Raw genomic sequence first — 19917 nt, 5'->3', positions numbered from 1 at the left:
CGACTCAGATGTCGCAGTTTATTCCAATATAGGGGAAACTGCTGTTGCCTCTAGCACTGAAACTTAGTACCGGTGACTTGATTTGCTATTATGTGAAAATGCTTGGGCACTAATTGATGTTTCCCTTGACCTCTGGCGAGAAAGTAAATCTTTTTAAGTTATTCTATACGGAAACCATGCCGGTATTTATGGCTTTATTCCAGTATGGATATAATTCGGATATCAGAGCCGCGTAGATAGAAATTATGCTTGTGTAAATTACCAGATTAATGTAGATCAATGAAAGTCCTTATACTAATTAGCCAAGTAGATAAAGATCATGCTCTGGCTATTGTCTTAATTGTAGTATATGTCATTAATATATTCATGAACCATGTAATGAAAATCATGAGTTAAAATGAAGAAAGTAGATGTAGATCATGCCAGGGTTGATGGTTTATTTAGAAAAAAACCGATAGTCATTCCGCTATCTATGACCCCAGTAAATTGAAATCATGCTGGGGTTTCTTTAGAGTAGTTAGAAATCATACTAGTATTCATGAACCTAGAAGGTGGAAATCATGCTTTGTTAAGGATTTTCAGAAAGTGGTAGTCTAAAATTGATGAGTTTAGGAATAATTAAACCCCTAATGTGATTTCATGTAAAAATGGCGATTAGGTATAGTTTCCAATCACCATTCAATATAAAATGCCTTTCATTTATAATCTTTAATTTTTCATGTTATTTTATTCACCATGAATGCCATTGTAAGAGTTGATGTCAACAGCATGATATGGTGATTCGTAATGATATTTCTAAAATTCTGCTTTAAATCAGATTCAAGACAAAAAAAACGTTTTTACTTTAAACTTTAAAAAGTTGAAATACGATTTTTCAAAGAATGAAGTTTGTGTTAATTAATTAAATAAAAGTACAATGTACTTTATTATATATTCACTAAATACTTGTTTGAAATAAAACTTTGAAACACTTGGAAATAAAGATGATTTTTTAACTTTAAAATTTATAATCAAGATTATTACAGTGTATGGTGTATGGTGTTGTTGCTTTTATTAAATGATTTATTTAAGGTGGGTTTTTTTCAAATGTATTATAAAACTTAAAACATCATAGCTATTTTTATTCCTGTTGATGTTTTAGCATCTTTTACAATGCAAATAATAAAAAGTGATTAAAAGTCAAATTTTATAGCTATCATGCAAATTATATAAAAAAAAACAAGTTTCAGTTACAACCCTTTTGCGAAAAAAGAAAATTTTAAATATTATAAAATACTTTTATTTGCAAAATGGTGGTAACTGGATGTTTTACAAGTATCACTTTTTGAAAAAAGAATAGTAGGTGTAAATGTGATGTAATCGTTAAATGTACACTAAATTAAAACTATAATATATATAAAAAAGGTAAATAAAAGCAACTGAGAAAAAAAATAAGTTTTTATGTTTTCCTGAATTTTTCAAAATGTCACTTTTCACCCTAAGCCCGCGATATTATGTATTCCTAAAGTTTAAATAAGTTCAATAAAGGCAAAAAACTGAAACCCTTGGTACATGGCATCAGCTAGAGGTTTACTTATTGTTTGAATTATGTTTCCCAACTAAAAAAATGTTAATTCTTGAATTACATTTCATTTCAGACGCTGAGATTCCCCTCACTAAATGTATCGAATCCTTAGATGCAACTAGAGCTTCAACGCTGCTGACCCGGCAATAAAACAAATATGTTTACACGAGAGGAATGTTTATTGGACTTTCAGAATATTGGTACTATAAATGACGCGGTAGTACACATGTAAAAACGGTTGATTCAAAGTAATTTACACACAATGGAACGTTCACACTTTGTTTATCGTGTGTTGGGTCCTTATGAGAAATCAACAGAGCCTCTATCTGCAAGATGTCCAGATGGATGTGTAACTGTTCGTGGACATATAAGAAGAACATGTAAAACTACACAGTATATTTCAACATCTGCAGATCTCAAGGCGAATAAATCATTTTTGATGAAAGCAAAAAATTATTTAGTAAGTAAATCGTTGGATCGGCCCGAAAAATATATAATCGTAAGAATCGACATTAAAAAATTGCAAAAGCTTAAGAAGGCGGCAAATATTGTGGATCTTACAAATCAAGATACTTTGGACGAACATATTCCGAAGAGTCAAACTAGTCCTGACCGCGGATTTAATTACAATTGTAGATTATGGGCAACCGAAACTCAAGGAGTTTTAATAAGCAATTGCGCTATACCTGTCAAATGTATGAAAGTTGTTTATTCCGAGCCAACCATACTCTATTATCCATTACTTCGAAAAAGTAATTTGGAAAATGTCATTTTAAATAACCATGGCACATTTAAAGGTTACTGCTTTTTGACTGCTGAAAAATTAAAAGAGTTGTACAATAGCAATTATAAAATTGTGGCTATTAGTATTTGTAAAGTCACTGAGATTAAAAGTTACACACTTATTGACTTCACTGAGAAAGATATCTATGAAGTTAAATACAAAGGACCACAAAAGCTTGCAGAACTAAGACGCTTACAAGTTTTCCTAAAGGGCAACATCGACAAGGAATACTTTGAGTACCTAGAACGGCAATCCGATAAAGATGACCTGTCTACACAAGCACAAAAAATGACTTTAAGGTAATTCAGCTAAAACATTACTAAAACAAACGTCTTTATAAATATGTTTGCCGGTTCGGCAAGTAATTTGTTGGTTTTCCATAAGTTATGTCCGTCCATCTGTTATTGCCACCGCCGTTGTTCTTGTTTTCTTTGTCTGAATATGTTTTAACCGTCAAAGACATTAGCTAAATCATAACATCTTTATATATTTGCTAACAGTAACAATGGCCTCTTTTCTCACAAGTTATTTAACTCCAGCTTAGACATTGTCAGATTGATGGCCCTGTTTAAAACTTCAGAAATCCGCAAATCAATGGTCTTTTCTTCAGAACTTGAAATCTTGTATAATAAATTAGATGTAAAGTAGCTTTAATGATCAACAGCAATGTGAACGAGTGTGCTGTATAAGAACCATAATAATGTGACACATTGATACCAAATTACCTCACTAGATTTAAAAACAAATATATGTTAAAACATGTTTATAGTGCAAGAATTGAATGAAATTTCAGTATTGGTTAATGCTGATATGAGATTGATTTGTGCACGATTAAAGAACGTTAACTATATTACCAGTTGTTACCAATTTGCAAACCTCATCATAAGTGTTGAAGCAAATGAAACTGCGGTTAATTATATGTCTAAGATATTTGGATTGAAGAAAGTGAAGCGTCTTCCATGCACAATATAATCCGTACATTGGTTTTTTTTCATTTTCTACACAATTCATGTTCATAAACCAAATTTTATTGTTTGAGAATTGAAACCCCTTTCGATTTTAAACGCTATGCAGATTGCAGTCAACGTGAAAAAGAAAACTGTAAACACTTCTTATTCATGAAACCAGCTTGTCATATATATTCCATGTTTTTAAATAAAACATTTTTGAATCAACTTCCGTTTGTAAGTTTGTTTCATAAAACCAATGTAAAGTATTTTAGAATAATGATTATTGATGTAATTCTCAATGACGTCAAGTATATAATGTAAAACGGTCATTAGTCCTTATAAATAAACATAAAATATATATATATTTCAATCGTCCAAATGGTTCTAAATTCTACCAGGATAGATAAATTAGGTTTCGATCATTTTCATGATTAAATTGTGTTTTAAATTAGAGTATATTTCCAAGAATAATACCTTAAAAGTAGACTGCACCAGGTATGCTTGATTATGGTTTGCCATGGATATTGTAGGGTCTAGTTAAAGAGTAATGTAAGGGTGCTGTACCCAGTCCTTATTTGTAGCTCACTTCTGCCTTCATTGAGAACCGCATCCATTGCCACCCTTCTGCCTGAATAGAAATTTAAATGTTTAGGACTATCAAATTTATCTTTTGTTTTGATTATATTCACAAGATGATAAATATTTAAAACTTTACATATTTGTCAGCCGGAACATAATATTAAATCATTTAAACACGATTCATACCAATTTCCGTCCAATTCATAATGTTCAAGTTCCTCATAGCCTGATACAATGTGCCCGATTTGCACTTAGTAACCTGGCCCTTTTTTGCAACAGTCTCTCCTTTTTAAAACCTGCCTAAACTATAATATTGTATGAATGCAACAGCCCAAAAGATGCTGGCCACGCCGAAGCCTCTATTTGGAGCTGCAATTCAAGTAAAACATCAGGCACAACGAGGTCAGAACAGATGAAGCAAGAAAAGGGCAAGAAAACAAAGGCAAGTCTAGTTATAGCAAAGCCACAAAAATGTACCAGTCGCAATAATGAAGTATATAGTCGCGTTCTGTTGATCTCGACCAAACGATATGAAAACTTAAGCAGCACTATACTAGATGGCCTCTCACTTATGTGGCTGGAAATACGTATAATGCCTGTGAAAATAGGTGTTCTTCAGCATGGAAGTTGACGTAAGCAATATGATTAAACATAATTTATAGGAGTTTTTACTTGTACATGTAGTATTATTATTGCTTAAAAACTAAATGATATCTTCACAATTTATACGACTTTGGTCCCCAATAAAAATGGTGCAAAACATGTTTACATCTCAGGCAATTGAGACATATCCGGCCATCAATGAACGATTTGCTTTTTATTCAATTGAGACAGACTCGGCTCTTGATGGACAATTCGTATATAAGGCTATTGAGACATACCTGGCTTTTAATAAACGATTAAAATTTTATGCAGTCGGGACAGATTCTTCATTTGATGGATTTCCAGTTCATGCTATTGAGAAAGACTTGGCTCTGAAAATGCGATTTACATTTCAAGCAGTAAAGACAAACTCGGCTCTTGACAAACGATTTATATTTCAGGCTATTGAGAAAGACTCTGCTCTGAATGGACGTTTTACATTTTCAAGCAGTCAAGACAAACTCGGCTCTCGATAAACGAATTATATTTCAGGCTATTAAGACAGACACAGCTCTGAATAGATGATTTACATTTTAGACAATTGAGACAGACTCAGCTCTTGATGGGCGACTTACATATCAGGGTGTTGAGACACACCCAGCTTTAAATGAACGATTTACATACAGACTCTGCTCTTTATCGACGATTAACTGTTCGTGCTAATTAAAATGATTCGGCACTGATTGGGCGATTTACATTTCAAGCAGTTAAGACAAAGTCGGCTCTCGATAAACGATTTACATTTCAGGATATTGAGACAGGCTCGGCTCTTGATGGGCGTTTTATATTTCACGCTATTGAGACAGACCCGGCTCGCAATTGACGATTTACATTTCAGGCAATTGAGATAGACTTGGCTCTCAATGGATGATTTACATAACTGGCCATTTGGACAGAATCGGATCTCAATTGACGATTTACATTTCAGGCAAATAAGACAGAACCGGCTCAAAGGGGGACAGTTGGTGGAGGCCAAACCACCAAAGGTAGCAAAACCAGATATCTGCTTCTATAGTGGTTGTGGATACTTAATGAATTTAGGACAAGCCTTGTATGATGTTCCAATTGACGTTGTTTTATTTGAAGTACCCACGACTTATTCATTCAGTTTATAACAAATATAATCAGTAATCAGTTAGTTTATTCTTATAGCTAGTTTTATTATTAATTATACTAATTAAAATCATTTGTCTTATAATTTAGTACTATTCAAATGAGTAATTGTTTTCAAATAAAACGATCAGCGATTTTATGACCAAGTGTGCCCAAGGAAGCATTATATTATAATAGTAAATAGCAAAACAGCTTTCATTTACCTTAAAGTCCTGGGTAATCGGGAAAAGTCTACTTTACTCCATATGTTTTTAAGGTTTTGATTTCAAACTCCATACACATATTGACTGTGTTGAGAACTGCTGTGCAAAAGAAACGTGATTTTGTGGAAGTCATTTTAGAGTTAATACACTTCGATAATTTTTAGACTTGTTTTTAACCGGTACAAGTTTACTTTTCTCCGTAACTCCATAGTTTTTTTAAAAAAAAAATGCTGACTTTAAACTTCATACCAGCATTGACTTTGTTGAGAAGTGTTGTACTTAAAACAAACAAAAACACATAATTTTGTGTATGGTAGTTTTGATAGAACCTTAAGACTGTTAATTTAATTGACGTCATCTCACCGATATGTGGCATTCAAGAAGCATACGACACTTTCAGTGATACTTTTTATTACAAGAAAGTTGTGTGGTGGGGATATTAATCACATCCAGTGGTAGCTCTAATTCATACAGATTTTAATTTCATATTTTAAAAAAAAAAATTCTGACAGAAAAGACTAGTGTAGTATGAACCAGTGTATTGTTTTTATTCATTTGGCATTGACTGTGTGTAATGTATTTAAAGCTAGCAAAGAAAAAACTGGTGATGACAAACAAGAGGAGGATGAGGAGGAGGGGTTTGCGGAAGAGGAGGAGGAGGAAGAGGATGAGGAGGCAGAAGAGGAGGATGAGGAGGAGGAAGAAGAGGAGTATGATAATGATGATGACGATGAGGAGGAAGTGAAGGAGGAAGAGGAGGAGGAGGAAGAGGAGGATGAGGAGGATGAGGAGGAGGAAGAGGAATATGATAATGATGATGATGAGGAGGAGGAGGTGAAGGAGGAAGAGGAGGAGGGGGAAATGGTAGAACAAACATATATAAAGGAAACTCAACATAAAAAGGTGGCAAACAGGTGATATTAGCGTTGTTGTGTTATTTAGATATGTTGCAATCATGGCATGAGAAATGCTTAGCTGTTAACATTTTTTTTGTTTAAAAGTCCAGCTTGTCCTATCTACTCCAATGTCTTTAAATGAAATAGTTTTTAATCAACTTATACCAGTAAGTTTGTTCAATAAAGTATTTCTAAATAATGATTACTGATTTTATTCTCATAAATCAATGGCGTCAAGTATATAACGTGAAAAGGTCATTAATCGGTATGCATAAACATGAAAACTTTCTATTTCAATCGTCCAAATGATTCTTAAGTCTACCAGTCAGTCAGGATAGATACTCTAGGTTTCGAGCATTTTCATGGTTAAATTGTGTTTTAAATAAGAGTATATTTCCAACCATAATGCCTTAAAATTAGACTGCACCAGGTATGCGTGATTATGGTTTTCCATGGATGTTGTAGGGTAAGCTAACTAAGAGTGCCGGAAGGGTGCTGCACCCAGTCCTTATTTGTAACACACTTCTGCCTTCATGGAAACCCGCATTCATTGGCACCCTTCTGCCTTCATAGAAATTCATTGAAATTCAAATGCTTATGACTATCAAATTTATTTTTTGTTTTGATTAAAATCACAAGATTATAAATACTTAGAAACTTAACATATTTGTCAGCTGGAACATAATATTGAATCAATTAAACACAATTCCTAACATTTTCCGTCCAATTCATAATATTCAAGTTCCCCTTAGCCTGATACAATATGCCAGATTTGCCCTTAGTACCCTGGCTATTTTTTGCAACACCCTGTCCTTTATACAACCTGCCTAAACTATAGCCTTGTATGAATGAAACAGCCGAAGTGATGCTGGCAAAGCCGCAGCCTCTAGTAGCAGCAAATCGAGTAAAACATCAGGCAATCCGAGGTTAAAGCAGACGGAGCAAAAAGAGGGAAAGACGACAAAGGCAAGTCCAGTTATAGCAAGACCATAACAATGTACCAATCGCATTAATGAAGTATATTGTCGCGTTTTCCTGACCCTGATCAAACATTATTAAAATTTATGTAGCGCTATTCTAGATGGCCTCTCACTTATGTAGCTAGTATGCGCTTCAATTATGATAAAATAACACACACGCACGCATGCACGCACGCAAGGACGCACGCACGCGCGCGCACACACACAAACATTCATATATATGTAGCTCATCAGCCCTGATATATATATATTGTTTATAAACATGAAATAAAAAGGCTGATGAGTGATCGTTTTGGTTTTAAAAGGTAGATTTACATGTCAAACAATCGAAGATGCAGCATTTTAAAAAAAAACACACCATTTTTTTCAAAAACATTTGATAATTCACAGCCAACAATATTTGACACCTTTTTCTGCCTTCCTTAATTCCTCTCAACAAACTGATTTTGAGTTCGATTCCCACTTTCTCATGGCATCTCAAAACGAACACCAGTACTGGCTTCTACTTAAAGTGTGGACTCGAGAGAGTTCCTATAAGCTGAAAGTTTTCGCCACAATCGAGCTATAGAAAATACGTATAATGCCTGTTGAAATCGTCCTAAAATAGATGTATTGCAGCATAGAAATTGACGTAAGCATTGTGATTAAACATCATTTTTAGGAGGTTTTACTTGTACATGAAGTATTATTATTACTAAAAAACTTAATGATATCTTCACAATTTACAGGACTTTGGTGCCCAATAAAAAAATGTGCAAAACATGTTTACATTTCAGGCAATTGAGACATATCCGACTCTCAATGAACGATTTGCATTTCATGCAATTGAGACAGACTCGGCTCTTGATGGTCGATTGACATATAAGGCTATTGAGACATAACTGGTTCTTAATAAACGATTTACATTTTATGCAGTTGAGACAGTTTCTTCCCTTAATGGACCAATTCAAGTCTGTGCTATTGAGAAAGACTCGGCTCTGAATTTGCGATTTACATTTTAAGCAGTAACGACAAACTCGGCTCTTGATAAACGATTTATATTTCTGGCTACTAGTATTTAGAAAGACTCTGCTCTGAATGGATGTTTTACATTGTCACGCAGTAACGACAAACTCGGCTCTCGATAAACGATTTATATTTCAGGCTATTAAGACCGACTAAGTCCTAAATGGATGATTTACATTTCAGACAATTGCGACAGACTCGGCTCTTAATGGGCGACTTAGATATCAGGGTATTAAGACACCCCCCCCCCCCGCTCTTAATGAACGATTTACATACAGACATTGCTCTTCATCGACGATTTACTATTCGTGTTATTTAGAAAGACTCGGCTCTGTCTGTGCGATTGACATTTCAAGCAGTTAAGACAAAGTCGGCTCTCAATAACCGATTTACATTCAGGATATTGAGCCAGACTCGGCTTTCGATGGGCGATTTATATTTCGCGCTATAGAGACAGACCAGGCTCTCAATAAAGGATTACATTTTAGGCAATTGAAACAGTCTTGGCTCTCAATGGATAATTTACAATACTGGCCATTGGGAAAGAATCGGCTCTCAACTGACGATTTACTTTTCAGGCAAATCCGACAGACTCGGCTCAAAGGGGGGCAGTTGGTGGAGGCCCATCCACCAAAGGTAGCAAAATAAAATATCTGCTTCTATAGTGGCTGTGGATACCTTATGAATTTAGGTCAGGCCTTGTATGTTGTTATAATTGACGTTGTGTTTTTGAAGTACCCAAGACTTATTTATTCAGTTTATAATAAAACGAAACAGCAATCAGTTTATCTTCATACTAATTAAAATAATTTGTCTAATAATTTAGTACTATTCATTTGAGTAATTGTTTTAAAATAAAACGATCAGCGATTTTATGACCAGGTGTGCCCAAGGAAGCATTATATTTAAACAAGTAAATAGCAAAGCAGCTTTAAATAACTTAAAGTCCTGGGTAATCGAGAAAAGTCTACTTTACTCCATAAGTTTTTTTAGGTCTTGATTTCAAACTCCATACACATATTGATTGTGTTGAGAACTGATGTGCAAAAGAAACTTGATTTTGTGCAAGTTACTTGAGAGTTAATGTACTTTGATTATTTTTATACTTGTTTTTAACCGGGACAAGTCTATTTTTCTCCGTAACTCCATATGTGTTTTGAAATACTGACTTCAAACATCATGCCCGCATTAACTTTGTTGAAGTGTTGTGCTTAAAACAAAAACAAAAAGACATTATTTTGTGTATGGTAGTGTTGATAGAACCTTAAAACTATTAATTTAATTGGCGTCAGTTCACCGATATGTGGCATTTGAGAAGCATACACCACTCTCAGTGATACTTCTTATTAAAAGAAAGTTGTGTGGTGGGGGTATTGATCACATCCAGTTGTAGCTTTAATTCATACGGATATTAATTCCATTTTCTTTTATAAATCTTTTGACAGAAAAGACATGATTGTGTAGTATGTACTTGTGTATTGTTTTTTATCGTTTGGCATTGACGTGTGTAATGTATTTAAAGCTGGCAAAAAAATGGAGGTGGAGGAAGAGGTGGAGGATGATTATGATGAGGAGGATGATGATAAGGAGGAGAGTGAAGAACGAGCAGATGAAAAGAAAACTAAACCTAAAAGGTGATATTAGCGCTATTGTTTTATTTAGATATGTTTCAATCGTGGCATAAGAAATGCTTAACTCTTAACATTTTTTTAGTTTATAAGTCCAGCTTGTCATATCTACTGCAATGTCTTTAAATAAAACAGTTTTGAATCAATTTATGTTTGTAAATATGTTTCGTAAAGTATTTTAAAATAATGATTACTGAGGTAATTCTCAAAAGTCAATGACGTCAAGTATATAACATGAAAAGTTCATTAGTCGTCATGTATACACATGAAAAGTTTCTATTTCAAACGTCCAAATGATTCTTTACTTTACCAGTTAGTCAGGATAAATAATCTAAGTTTCGAGCATTTTCATAGTTAAATTGTTTTTTAAATTAGAGTATATTTCCAAGCATAATATCTTGCATAATATCTTAAAATTAGACTGCACCAGGTATGCGTAATTATGGTTTTCCATGGATGTTGTAGGGTAAGCTAACTAAGAGTGCCGGAAGGGTGCTGCACCAGCTCCTTATTTGTAGCACACTTCTGCCTTCATGGAAACCCGCATTCATTGGCACCCTTCTGCCTTCATAGAAATTCATTGAAATTCAAATGCTTATGACTATCAAATTTATCTTTTGTTTTGATTAAAATCACAAGATTATAAATACTTAACATATTTGTCAGCTGGAACATAATATTAAATCAATTAAACACGATTCCTAACATTTTCCGTCCAATTCATAATATTCAAGTTCCCCTTAGCCTGATACAATATGCCAAATTTGCCCTTAGTACCCTGGCTATTTTTTGCAACACCCTGTCCTTTATACAACCTGCCTAAACTATAGCCTTGTATGAATGAAACAGCCGAAGTGATGCTGGAAAAGCCGCAGCCTCTAGTAGCAGCAAATCGAGTAAAACATCAGGCAATCCGAAGTTAAAGCAGACGGAGCAAAAATAGGGAAAGACGACAAAGGCAAGTCCAGTTATAGCAAGACCATAAAAATGTACCAATCGCATTAATGAAGTATATGGTCGCGTTTTCCTGACCCTGATCAAAAATTATTAAATCTTAGGTAGCGCTTTTCTAGATGGCCTCTCACTTATGTAGCTAGTATGCGCTTCAATTATGATAAAATAACACACACACACGCACGCACGCACGCACGCACGCGCGCGCACACACAAACATTCATATATATGTAGCTCATCAGCCCTGATATATATATATTGTTTATAAACATGAAATAAAAAGGCTGATGATTGATCGTTTTGGTTTTAAAAGGTAGATTTACATGTCAAACAATTGAAGATGCAGCATTTTAAAAAAAACACCATTTTTTTTTTTTTTAGATAATTCACAGCCAACAATATTTGACACCTTTTTCTGCCTTCCTTAATTCCTCTCAACAAACTGATTTTGAGTTCGATTCCCACTTTCTCATGGCATCTCAAAACGAACACCAGTACTGGCTTCTACTTAAAGTGTGGACTCGAGAGAGTTCCTATAGGCTGAAAGTTTTCGCCACAATCGAGCTATAGAAAATACGTATAATGCCTGTTGAAATCGTCCTAAAATAGATGTATTGCAGCATGGAAATTGACGTAAGCAATGTGATTAAACATCATTTTTAGGAGGTTTTACTTGTACATGAAGTATTATTATTACTAAAAAACTTAATGATATCTTCACAATTTACAGGACTTTGGTGCCCAATAAAAAAGGTGCAAAACATTACATTTCAGGCAATTGAGACATACCCGACTATCAATGAACGATTTGCATTTCATGCAATTGAGACAGACTCGGCTCTTGATGGTCGATTGACATATAAGGCTATTGAGACATAACTGGTTCTTAATAAACGATTTACATTTTATGCAGTTGAGACAGTTTCTTCTCTTGATGGACCAATTCAAGTCTGTGCTATTGAGAAAGACTCGGCTCTGAATTTGCGATTTACATTTTAAGCAGTAACGACAAACTCGGCTTTTGATAAACGATTTATATTTCAGGCTATTAAGACAGACTCAGTCCTAAATGGATGATTTACATTTCAGACAATTGAGACAGACTCGGCTCTTAATGGACGACTTGGATATCAGGGTATTAAGACACCCCCGCTCTTAATGAACGATTTACATATAGACATTGCTCTTCATCGACGATTTACTATTCGTGTTATTTAGAAAGACTCGGCTCTGTCTGGGCGATTGACATTTCAAGCAGTTAAGACAAAGTCGGCTCTCAATAACCGATTTACATTCAGGATATTGAGCCAGACTCGGCTTTCGATGGGCGATTTATATTTCGCGCTATAGAGACAGACCCGACTCCCAATAAAAGGATTACATTTTAGGCAATTGAGACAAACTTGGCTCTCAATGGATGGTTTACATTACTGGCCATTGGGAAAGAATCGGCTCTCAAGTGACGATTTATTTTTCAGGCAAATAAGACAGACTCGGTTCAAAGGGGAGCAGTTGGTGGAGGCCCAAACACCAAAGGTAGCAACACCAAATATCTGCTTCTATAGTGGTTGTGGATACCTAATGAATTTAGGTCAGGCCTTGTATGTTGTTATAATTGACGTTGTGTTATTTGAAGGACCCAAGACTTGTTTATTCAGTTTATAATAAATAGAAACAGCAATCATCTGGTGATTTGTCTTGTACTTATTTTAATTATTAATTATACTAATTAAAATCATTTGTCTAATAATTTAGTACTATTCAATTGAGTAATTGTTTTAAAATAAAACGATCAGCGATTTTATGACCAGGTATGCCCAAGGAAGCGTTATCATTTAACAAGTAAAACAGCTTTGATTTACGTTATGTCCTGGGTAATCGGAAAAAGTCAACTTTACTCCATATGTTTTTTTAAGGTTTTGATTTCAAACTCCATACCAATATTGACTGTGTTGAGACTTGCTGTGCAAAAGAAACGTGATTTCGTGCAAGATATTTTAGAGTTAATGCACTTTGATAATTTTAGACTTTTTTAACCGGAACAAGTCTACTTTTCTCCGTAACTCCATAGTTTTTTTTTTAATACTGACTTTAAACTTCATACCCGCATTGACTTTGTTGAGAAGCGTTGTGCTTAAAACAAAAACACAAAAAACTTATTATTTTGTATATGGTAGTTTTGGTAGAACCTTAAGACTAGTAATTTAATGGAAGTCAATGATACTTCTTATTACAAGAAAGTCGTGTGGTTGGGGTATTAATCACATCCAGTGGTAGCTCTAATTCATACAGTTATTAATTCCATTTTCTTTAATAAGACTGGTGTAGAATGTATTTGTGTGTTGTTTTTTTATTTGACATTGACTGTGTGTGTTCTGGATGGTGAAGAAAAAACAGATAAAAAGAAAACTAAACCGAAAAGGATGGCAAAGAGGTGAAATAAGCGTTTTTGTTTAATGTAGATATGTTGCAATCATGGCATGATAAATGTTTAGCACTTTTCTAGTTATGTAAGCATCACAAGTTATACTACATTTTTAAGACATAAAAAATAAGAAATCCATTATTGAAACAAACGAATTGTATATCTTTGTTACATTTCATGAAAGCATGTCCAAAAAAGAGGAAACATATAGAAACAGTGTTGTTTTTGTATAAGGTATTTCAAAATAGGTGTACAGACACGCTGGATGACAGACCCTTCTGAGGCATTTCTGTGAACGGCTCCTAGCACCGGCTTAAGCTGTATTCTATATTTACGAATCACTATGGCATAGTAAACAATTTCGTATGTCCATAAAATTAATAACTACACAGTAGTAGTAGTAGTATGAGTGACCACACAGTAAGCTGTACAGACACCATATATATATTAATGGCAGACTAATAGCACAAACATATGGATTTGAGGCCGTGACATGATACCAGCAAAAGTTTTTAGTGAGAGAAGAAAGGAGACTTCAGATTAAAGGAAGCCAAACTATGAACTTGGGGAGAAATTGTTGAAAATTGAAAAACATACCGAAATGTATGAATTATATTTATGTGCAAGGTGTTTGTATTTATAATTTCGTTTTAGATTTAAATATATTTACGTTGCTTATCTATTCTGGAGAATCGTGTTTAATTTCGAGTATTTCCTTTAAATGGGATGTCATGTTTAGGTTATTGTCATTCTTGTATTTAGTAAGACGGTTACAAGATGTTATTCTACTCATTGAATAGTACTTGGCAGGGACGTATGCGAATATCCATTTTAATAGTGTGCGTTTTGCATTATATGCATATATTTTCTAAAAATTTCCTCAAAATGGGTTTGCTTGGATATTTTGGGAAGGAGAGAATTGTGTGCCGAATGCCACTTTTTCAGAATAATAATGTGGTATCGGTATGCTTTGTCTCTATAAATTTTAAGATTAATTTTACCCAATTGATATGTTTTACCGTCGCAAAAATGACTACTTTTTATTTTATTGAATCATTTTTATAAAACTGTTAAAATTGTGCTCCAAGTGTTAAACGTAACAATCGCCGAATTTCAGTGACGACCATTTCAAGGAAATCACAAAACATTTATTGATAAGGATTGTATTATATTAATGTTATCTGTATTCATTGTTGTTATGTATTTCGTTGACTTGTTATGCATTGATTTTTGTGCCTTAAAACAATGTTAAATGAGGCGCATACAAACAAACTTAAAGATAAGTATCCAGTAGACTCGTGTTCCAGTGAACACATGTTTCACTGACCGATTAAAGGACGTAACGCTATCATTTATGGCATGTCTACGTATGTCTCTATTCAGTGCAGTGTATTTTAAGTCATAGTGTTGTGTCTCTAAACAGAGGTTATACTCCATGTTTTGACGAATTGGCTTGTCCCTTTTGTTTTCATTGCATCAGCTTCAGTGCTTTGATTTAGTAGGCTTTTTGTATCCAAATGTTATTCTACAGTTATGTTATGATAATGTTTGAATACACTTATGCTATATAATTCTCTGTATGCTATATGCGTCTATATACGTCACGCTGCAATTTTCATTTCAATATTTACATTTACTGGTTAGTTCTTGCTAGTTTTTAATATATTTTTAGCTCACCAGAGCACGAAGTGCTCAAGGTGAGCTATTGTGATCGGTCTTTGTCCGTCGTCCGTCCGTCACACAGTCTGTCCGTCCGTCAACAATTGCTTAAAAAACATCTTCTCTGAAACTACCTGGCCAAATTCAATAAAACTTCCTTCGGTGTCCCTTTACAAAATAACAACAAGGGGTCACGATTGATTAACAACAACAACAACAACAACAAAATGGTTGACTTCCTGTTTTGCTTTAAAAAACATCTCCTCTGAAACAACCAGTCCAAATTTTATGAAACTTTACAGGAAGCTTCCTTGGGTGACCCTCTACAAAAATACAACAAGAGGTCACGATTGATCAACAACAAAAAACAGCAACAACAACAAAATGGCTGACTTCCTGTTTTGCTTAAAAAAAAACATCTCTTCTGAAACAACCACTCCTAATTCAATGAAACTTTACAGGAAGCTTCTTGGGTGACCCTCTACAAAAATTCAAGAAGGGGTCACGATTGATCATCATCAACAACAACAACAACAACAAAATTGCCAACTTCCTGTTTTGCTTTAAAAAAACATCTCATCTACCAGTCCAAATTCTATGAAACTTTATAGGTAGCTTCCTTGGATAACCTTCTACAAAAATACAATAAGGGGTCACGATTGATCAACAACAACAACAATCTGGCCAACTTCCTGTTTTGCTTTAAAAAAACATCTCCTCTGATACTACCAAGCTTAATTCACTGAAACTTAACAGGAAGCTTCATTGCATGACCATCTACAAAAATACAACAAGGCATTGAGATTGATCAACAACAACAACAACAACAACAACAAAATGACCGACTTACTGTTTTGCTTAAAAAAATCTCTGGAACTACCCGGCCAAATTCAATTAAACTGTACAGGTATCTTCATTGCATGACCCTTTACAAATATAAAATAAGGCATCGTCATCAGCAAAGATATGTTTAAATTGCAACATTTTTATTAATGCTTTATCACAGAGTTGTGGCCCTTTGCTTGGGTGAGCGTTTTGGGGTCATCATGGCCCTCTTGTTCATATTACTATACTATTTTCTTTTACATATACTCTGTATATCATATGGTGATTAGTTAAAACAATTTCATCTATATATTCTTTATCATACATGGTATTCATTAAACTTTAGAAAATTTAAAACATGGTTGTTATATCTTAGCAAGCAAACATCACTTGGTGAATGGATGTAATTGAATCATGGTCCTGATGGTATGGCGTTTCCTTCAGAAGATGGGGTCAATTTTGACAGTTTAATGAACCATAACTCTGTTTTAAATAATGTGATCTGCTGGCTTATCTCCACCGAATGAGATATAAAAAGAATATCCCATTAAAACTTGCCATCCCACTTGCTTAGGATTTGATAAGTATAGCTCTTGTATGAAGATGGTCAAATTTTGAAAATAGAGAGATTGTAAAACACTATTTGTACTTGTTAGTGTACATGTACGTGTACTTGTATGTGTGCTTGTACGTTTACTTGTATGTGTATTTTGTGTTCACTTGTACTTGTATGTGTACTTGTAAGTGTTCTTGAACACGTACTGGTACGTGTAGTTGAACTTATAGCTGTACTTGTATGTGTACATGGTTGTGTACTTGTGTGTGTACTTGTATGTGTACGTGTACATGTACCTACATGTGAACTAGTATGTGTACATGTTTGTGTACTTGTGTGTGTACATGTATGTGTACTTTTATATGTACTTGTACATGTACCTGCATGTGAACTAGTATGTGTAGGTGTTATTGTAGCTGTACTTGTATGTGTCCGTGTATGTGTATTTGTGTGTGTGAAACTTGTATGTGTTAAAAGTTGTTTGCGAAATATCACTTTAATCAAAGTTGTATACTTGTATGTACGTTGTTAGTGGCAGTAATAAATTTCGTCGTGCTATTGTACATGTCAGTATAAACTTTTACGATGTACACATACCTTGATGGCATATTGGTCAACACGTACCTGTATAAGTAATGTTTTGCATCCTCTCTATTTTCAAGGCCATAAATCCCGAGAAATTGGTGTGATCTGGCTGTTGATCAACCTTGATTAAAAAGGTAAATTGCCTCATTGAAGTGAAGATTTTAAAACGGATACACAATAAAGACAGCGGTCAAAGTGCATTTGATCAATTTATTTTGAACAATTAAAGGGCTGCAGTTTTATAATTGCGATCTGACCGTTGATCGAAATCAGGCAAGGTATTAGCCATAAACAGTGTAGCCAAGTTTAGTAAAAATTCGTTTAGAAATGCTCTCGATAAAAAGCGGACAAAAGAAAAATTGTTAAAAGAAGTGAGGGCCAAAACACGAGTTAATAATGCGATCTGGCTGTTGATCAAACTCGCTCAAGATATTAAGCCAGTAAACATTGTCATCAAGTTTGGTAAAAATTGGTTACAAATACTTAAGTAAGAGAATGATTATGACAGTGGTATGGTTTACTTTACTGTTTGTTTGTATATTTATACTTGTCTTTAAGATGATGCTGGATCTGATAAGGCTTAAAAGTTTTGATTTCTTTGATAATTGCTGATAAGTGCCAAGTGGAGTGTTCAAAACTGGTGAAACCAACGTTGAGTCCTGCTGTTGTTGGCACATTTCTTGACGTTTACACATTTTTTTTTAGAAATAACCGGTTGACTGGGATATATGTTAACCATGGTCGTTGTAGGTATTCTGTTCATCTCTATGAATAATAGTGTTTGATCATTTTACCATCGAACACAATCAAGAAGTAATTTTGGTTAATGTTTTTTCCCGTATTTTTCTTTTTGCATTCGACAATTAATTCCACACCTTTGACCCATCCCTCAACACAAGATTTTATCATAATCATTTTTATTAAAAGCAAGAGGGCCATGATGTCCCTAATTCGCTCACCTGAGTAAAAGTGTTTAACCTGTATATCAACATAGCTTGATATCTGTACTCAAAGCTGAACATATGGACCAAATTTCGAAACTGTAGCTTCAAAAATAAGAAAGTAGTTCTAAAGGTCACCTGACAATGTCAATATTGATATTTGTTTTCGAAACTCTGCATATGACCAAAAATTCATTGCGGTAGCTTCAAAAATAGCAAAGTAAGTCAAAAGGTCACAGTAAATGTCATACATGCACAGCATTGATATTTGTTTTCAAAATTGTGAACATGGTCAAAACTTCATTGCTGTAGCTTCAAAAAACGAAAGTAGGTCAAAAGGTCACAGTCAAGGTCAAATACGGATAAATTGATATGTGTTATGAAAACTGTAAACATAGTCCAAATTTCATTGCGGCAGCTTAAAGAATTACAAAGTAGGTCAAACGGACAACATTGATATATGTTCACAAAACTGTAGACATGGTCCAAATTTTATTGCTGTTGCTTTTAAAATAAGGAAGTTGGTCAAAAGGTCAAAGACGAGGTCACCATAGGACAACATTGATATTTTTTTCAAAACTCTACACAAAGTTCAAATTCCATTGCTGTAGCTTCAAAAATAAGGAAGTTGGGCAAAAAGACACAGTCAATGTCATCCTAGGACAACATTGATATCTGTTTGGTTACAAAACTCTATACATGGATCAAATTTTATTGTTGTAGCTCCAGAAATAAGAATGTAGGTCAAAAGGTCACAGCCAAGGTCATCCTAGGACAACATTGATATCTGTTTGGTTACAAAACTCTATACATGGATCAAATATTATTGTTGTAGCTCCAGAAATAAGAATGTAGGTCAAAAGGTTACAGCCAAGGTCATCCGAGGACAACATTGATATTTGTTTTCAAAACCTTACACATGGTCAAAACTTCATTGCTGTAGCTCCAAAATTAAGAAAGTAGGCCAAAAGGTCACAGTCAATGTCATAAAAGCACAGCAGTGTTATTTGTTTACAGAATTGTGAACATGGTCAAAATTTATTCGCTGTACCTTCAAAAATAAGAAAGATATGATGCTTGTTACAGATTATTACAGGTCTTGGCCTTACGGTTTCAGACAAGAGGATTTTCAAGAATTCCCTATATAAGTCCAATGAAAAACCTCGGGGCCTGTCCTGTTTTGACCAAAGGGTCATAATTTGATGTTTACAAGCAATTGTGTTAAGTACAGACAAACAAACGATGGGCAGTGCACCATCCAATAAAAACAATGAACTGCCGCTAACTCTGAGGATCTGATAGACCTACACACTGCTCTGCTGCAAATAACAAAGTATCTGTTTCCAACTAACACAACATTCATTTCCTTCAATATACATGAACTAAATTCTTAACTATTCACGCAAATTATAAGATTGTAGCTTACAATGGTCTACATGACGTTCAATGGAAAAGTCCGATTATTAAATTCATTATTGAGTAAAAAACGAAATTCTTCAAGAAAATAAGTAAATATATGTACTAATTACTTTAACCTTTAAACCTATAAAAAGAACAATAATTACCTAAGAAGTGTATATTTGAAGAATTTATAAAATCTAAAATCTAATCCATTGTTATAGATAATA

General features: G+C 34.2%; 1 protein-coding gene across 10 annotated transcripts in view; it reads left to right on the top strand.

Moving 5' to 3' along the window:
- The window catches only part of LOC128239018 (uncharacterized), a 43754-nt gene extending 27200 nt beyond the window's left edge, over window positions 1-16554 (top strand). For all 10 annotated transcript variants that reach the window (XM_052955444.1, XM_052955460.1, XM_052955453.1 and 7 more), the window contains 9 exons: window positions 1638-2647; window positions 4208-4319; window positions 5448-5505; window positions 6422-6749; window positions 7589-7697; window positions 9295-9352; window positions 10239-10350; window positions 11194-11302; window positions 12777-16554. In XM_052955444.1, coding sequence (XP_052811404.1) covers window positions 1827-2647; window positions 4208-4319; window positions 5448-5505; window positions 6422-6749; window positions 7589-7697; window positions 9295-9352; window positions 10239-10350; window positions 11194-11287 — 1692 coding nt within the window. In that variant the 5' untranslated portion in view covers window positions 1638-1826 and the 3' untranslated portion in view covers window positions 11288-11302; window positions 12777-16554. The remainder of the gene's footprint in view (window positions 1-1637; window positions 2648-4207; window positions 4320-5447; window positions 5506-6421; window positions 6750-7588; window positions 7698-9294; window positions 9353-10238; window positions 10351-11193; window positions 11303-12776) is intronic.
- Window positions 16555-19917: the final 3363 nt, after the last annotated feature.

The sequence above is a fragment of the Mya arenaria genome, chromosome 1, assembly GCF_026914265.1.
Source record: "Mya arenaria isolate MELC-2E11 chromosome 1, ASM2691426v1".
NCBI classification, from domain to species: domain Eukaryota; kingdom Metazoa; phylum Mollusca; class Bivalvia; order Myida; family Myidae; genus Mya; species Mya arenaria.
The sequence above is the reverse complement of the archived record's forward strand: the minus strand, read 5'-3'. Positions and strand labels throughout refer to the sequence as shown.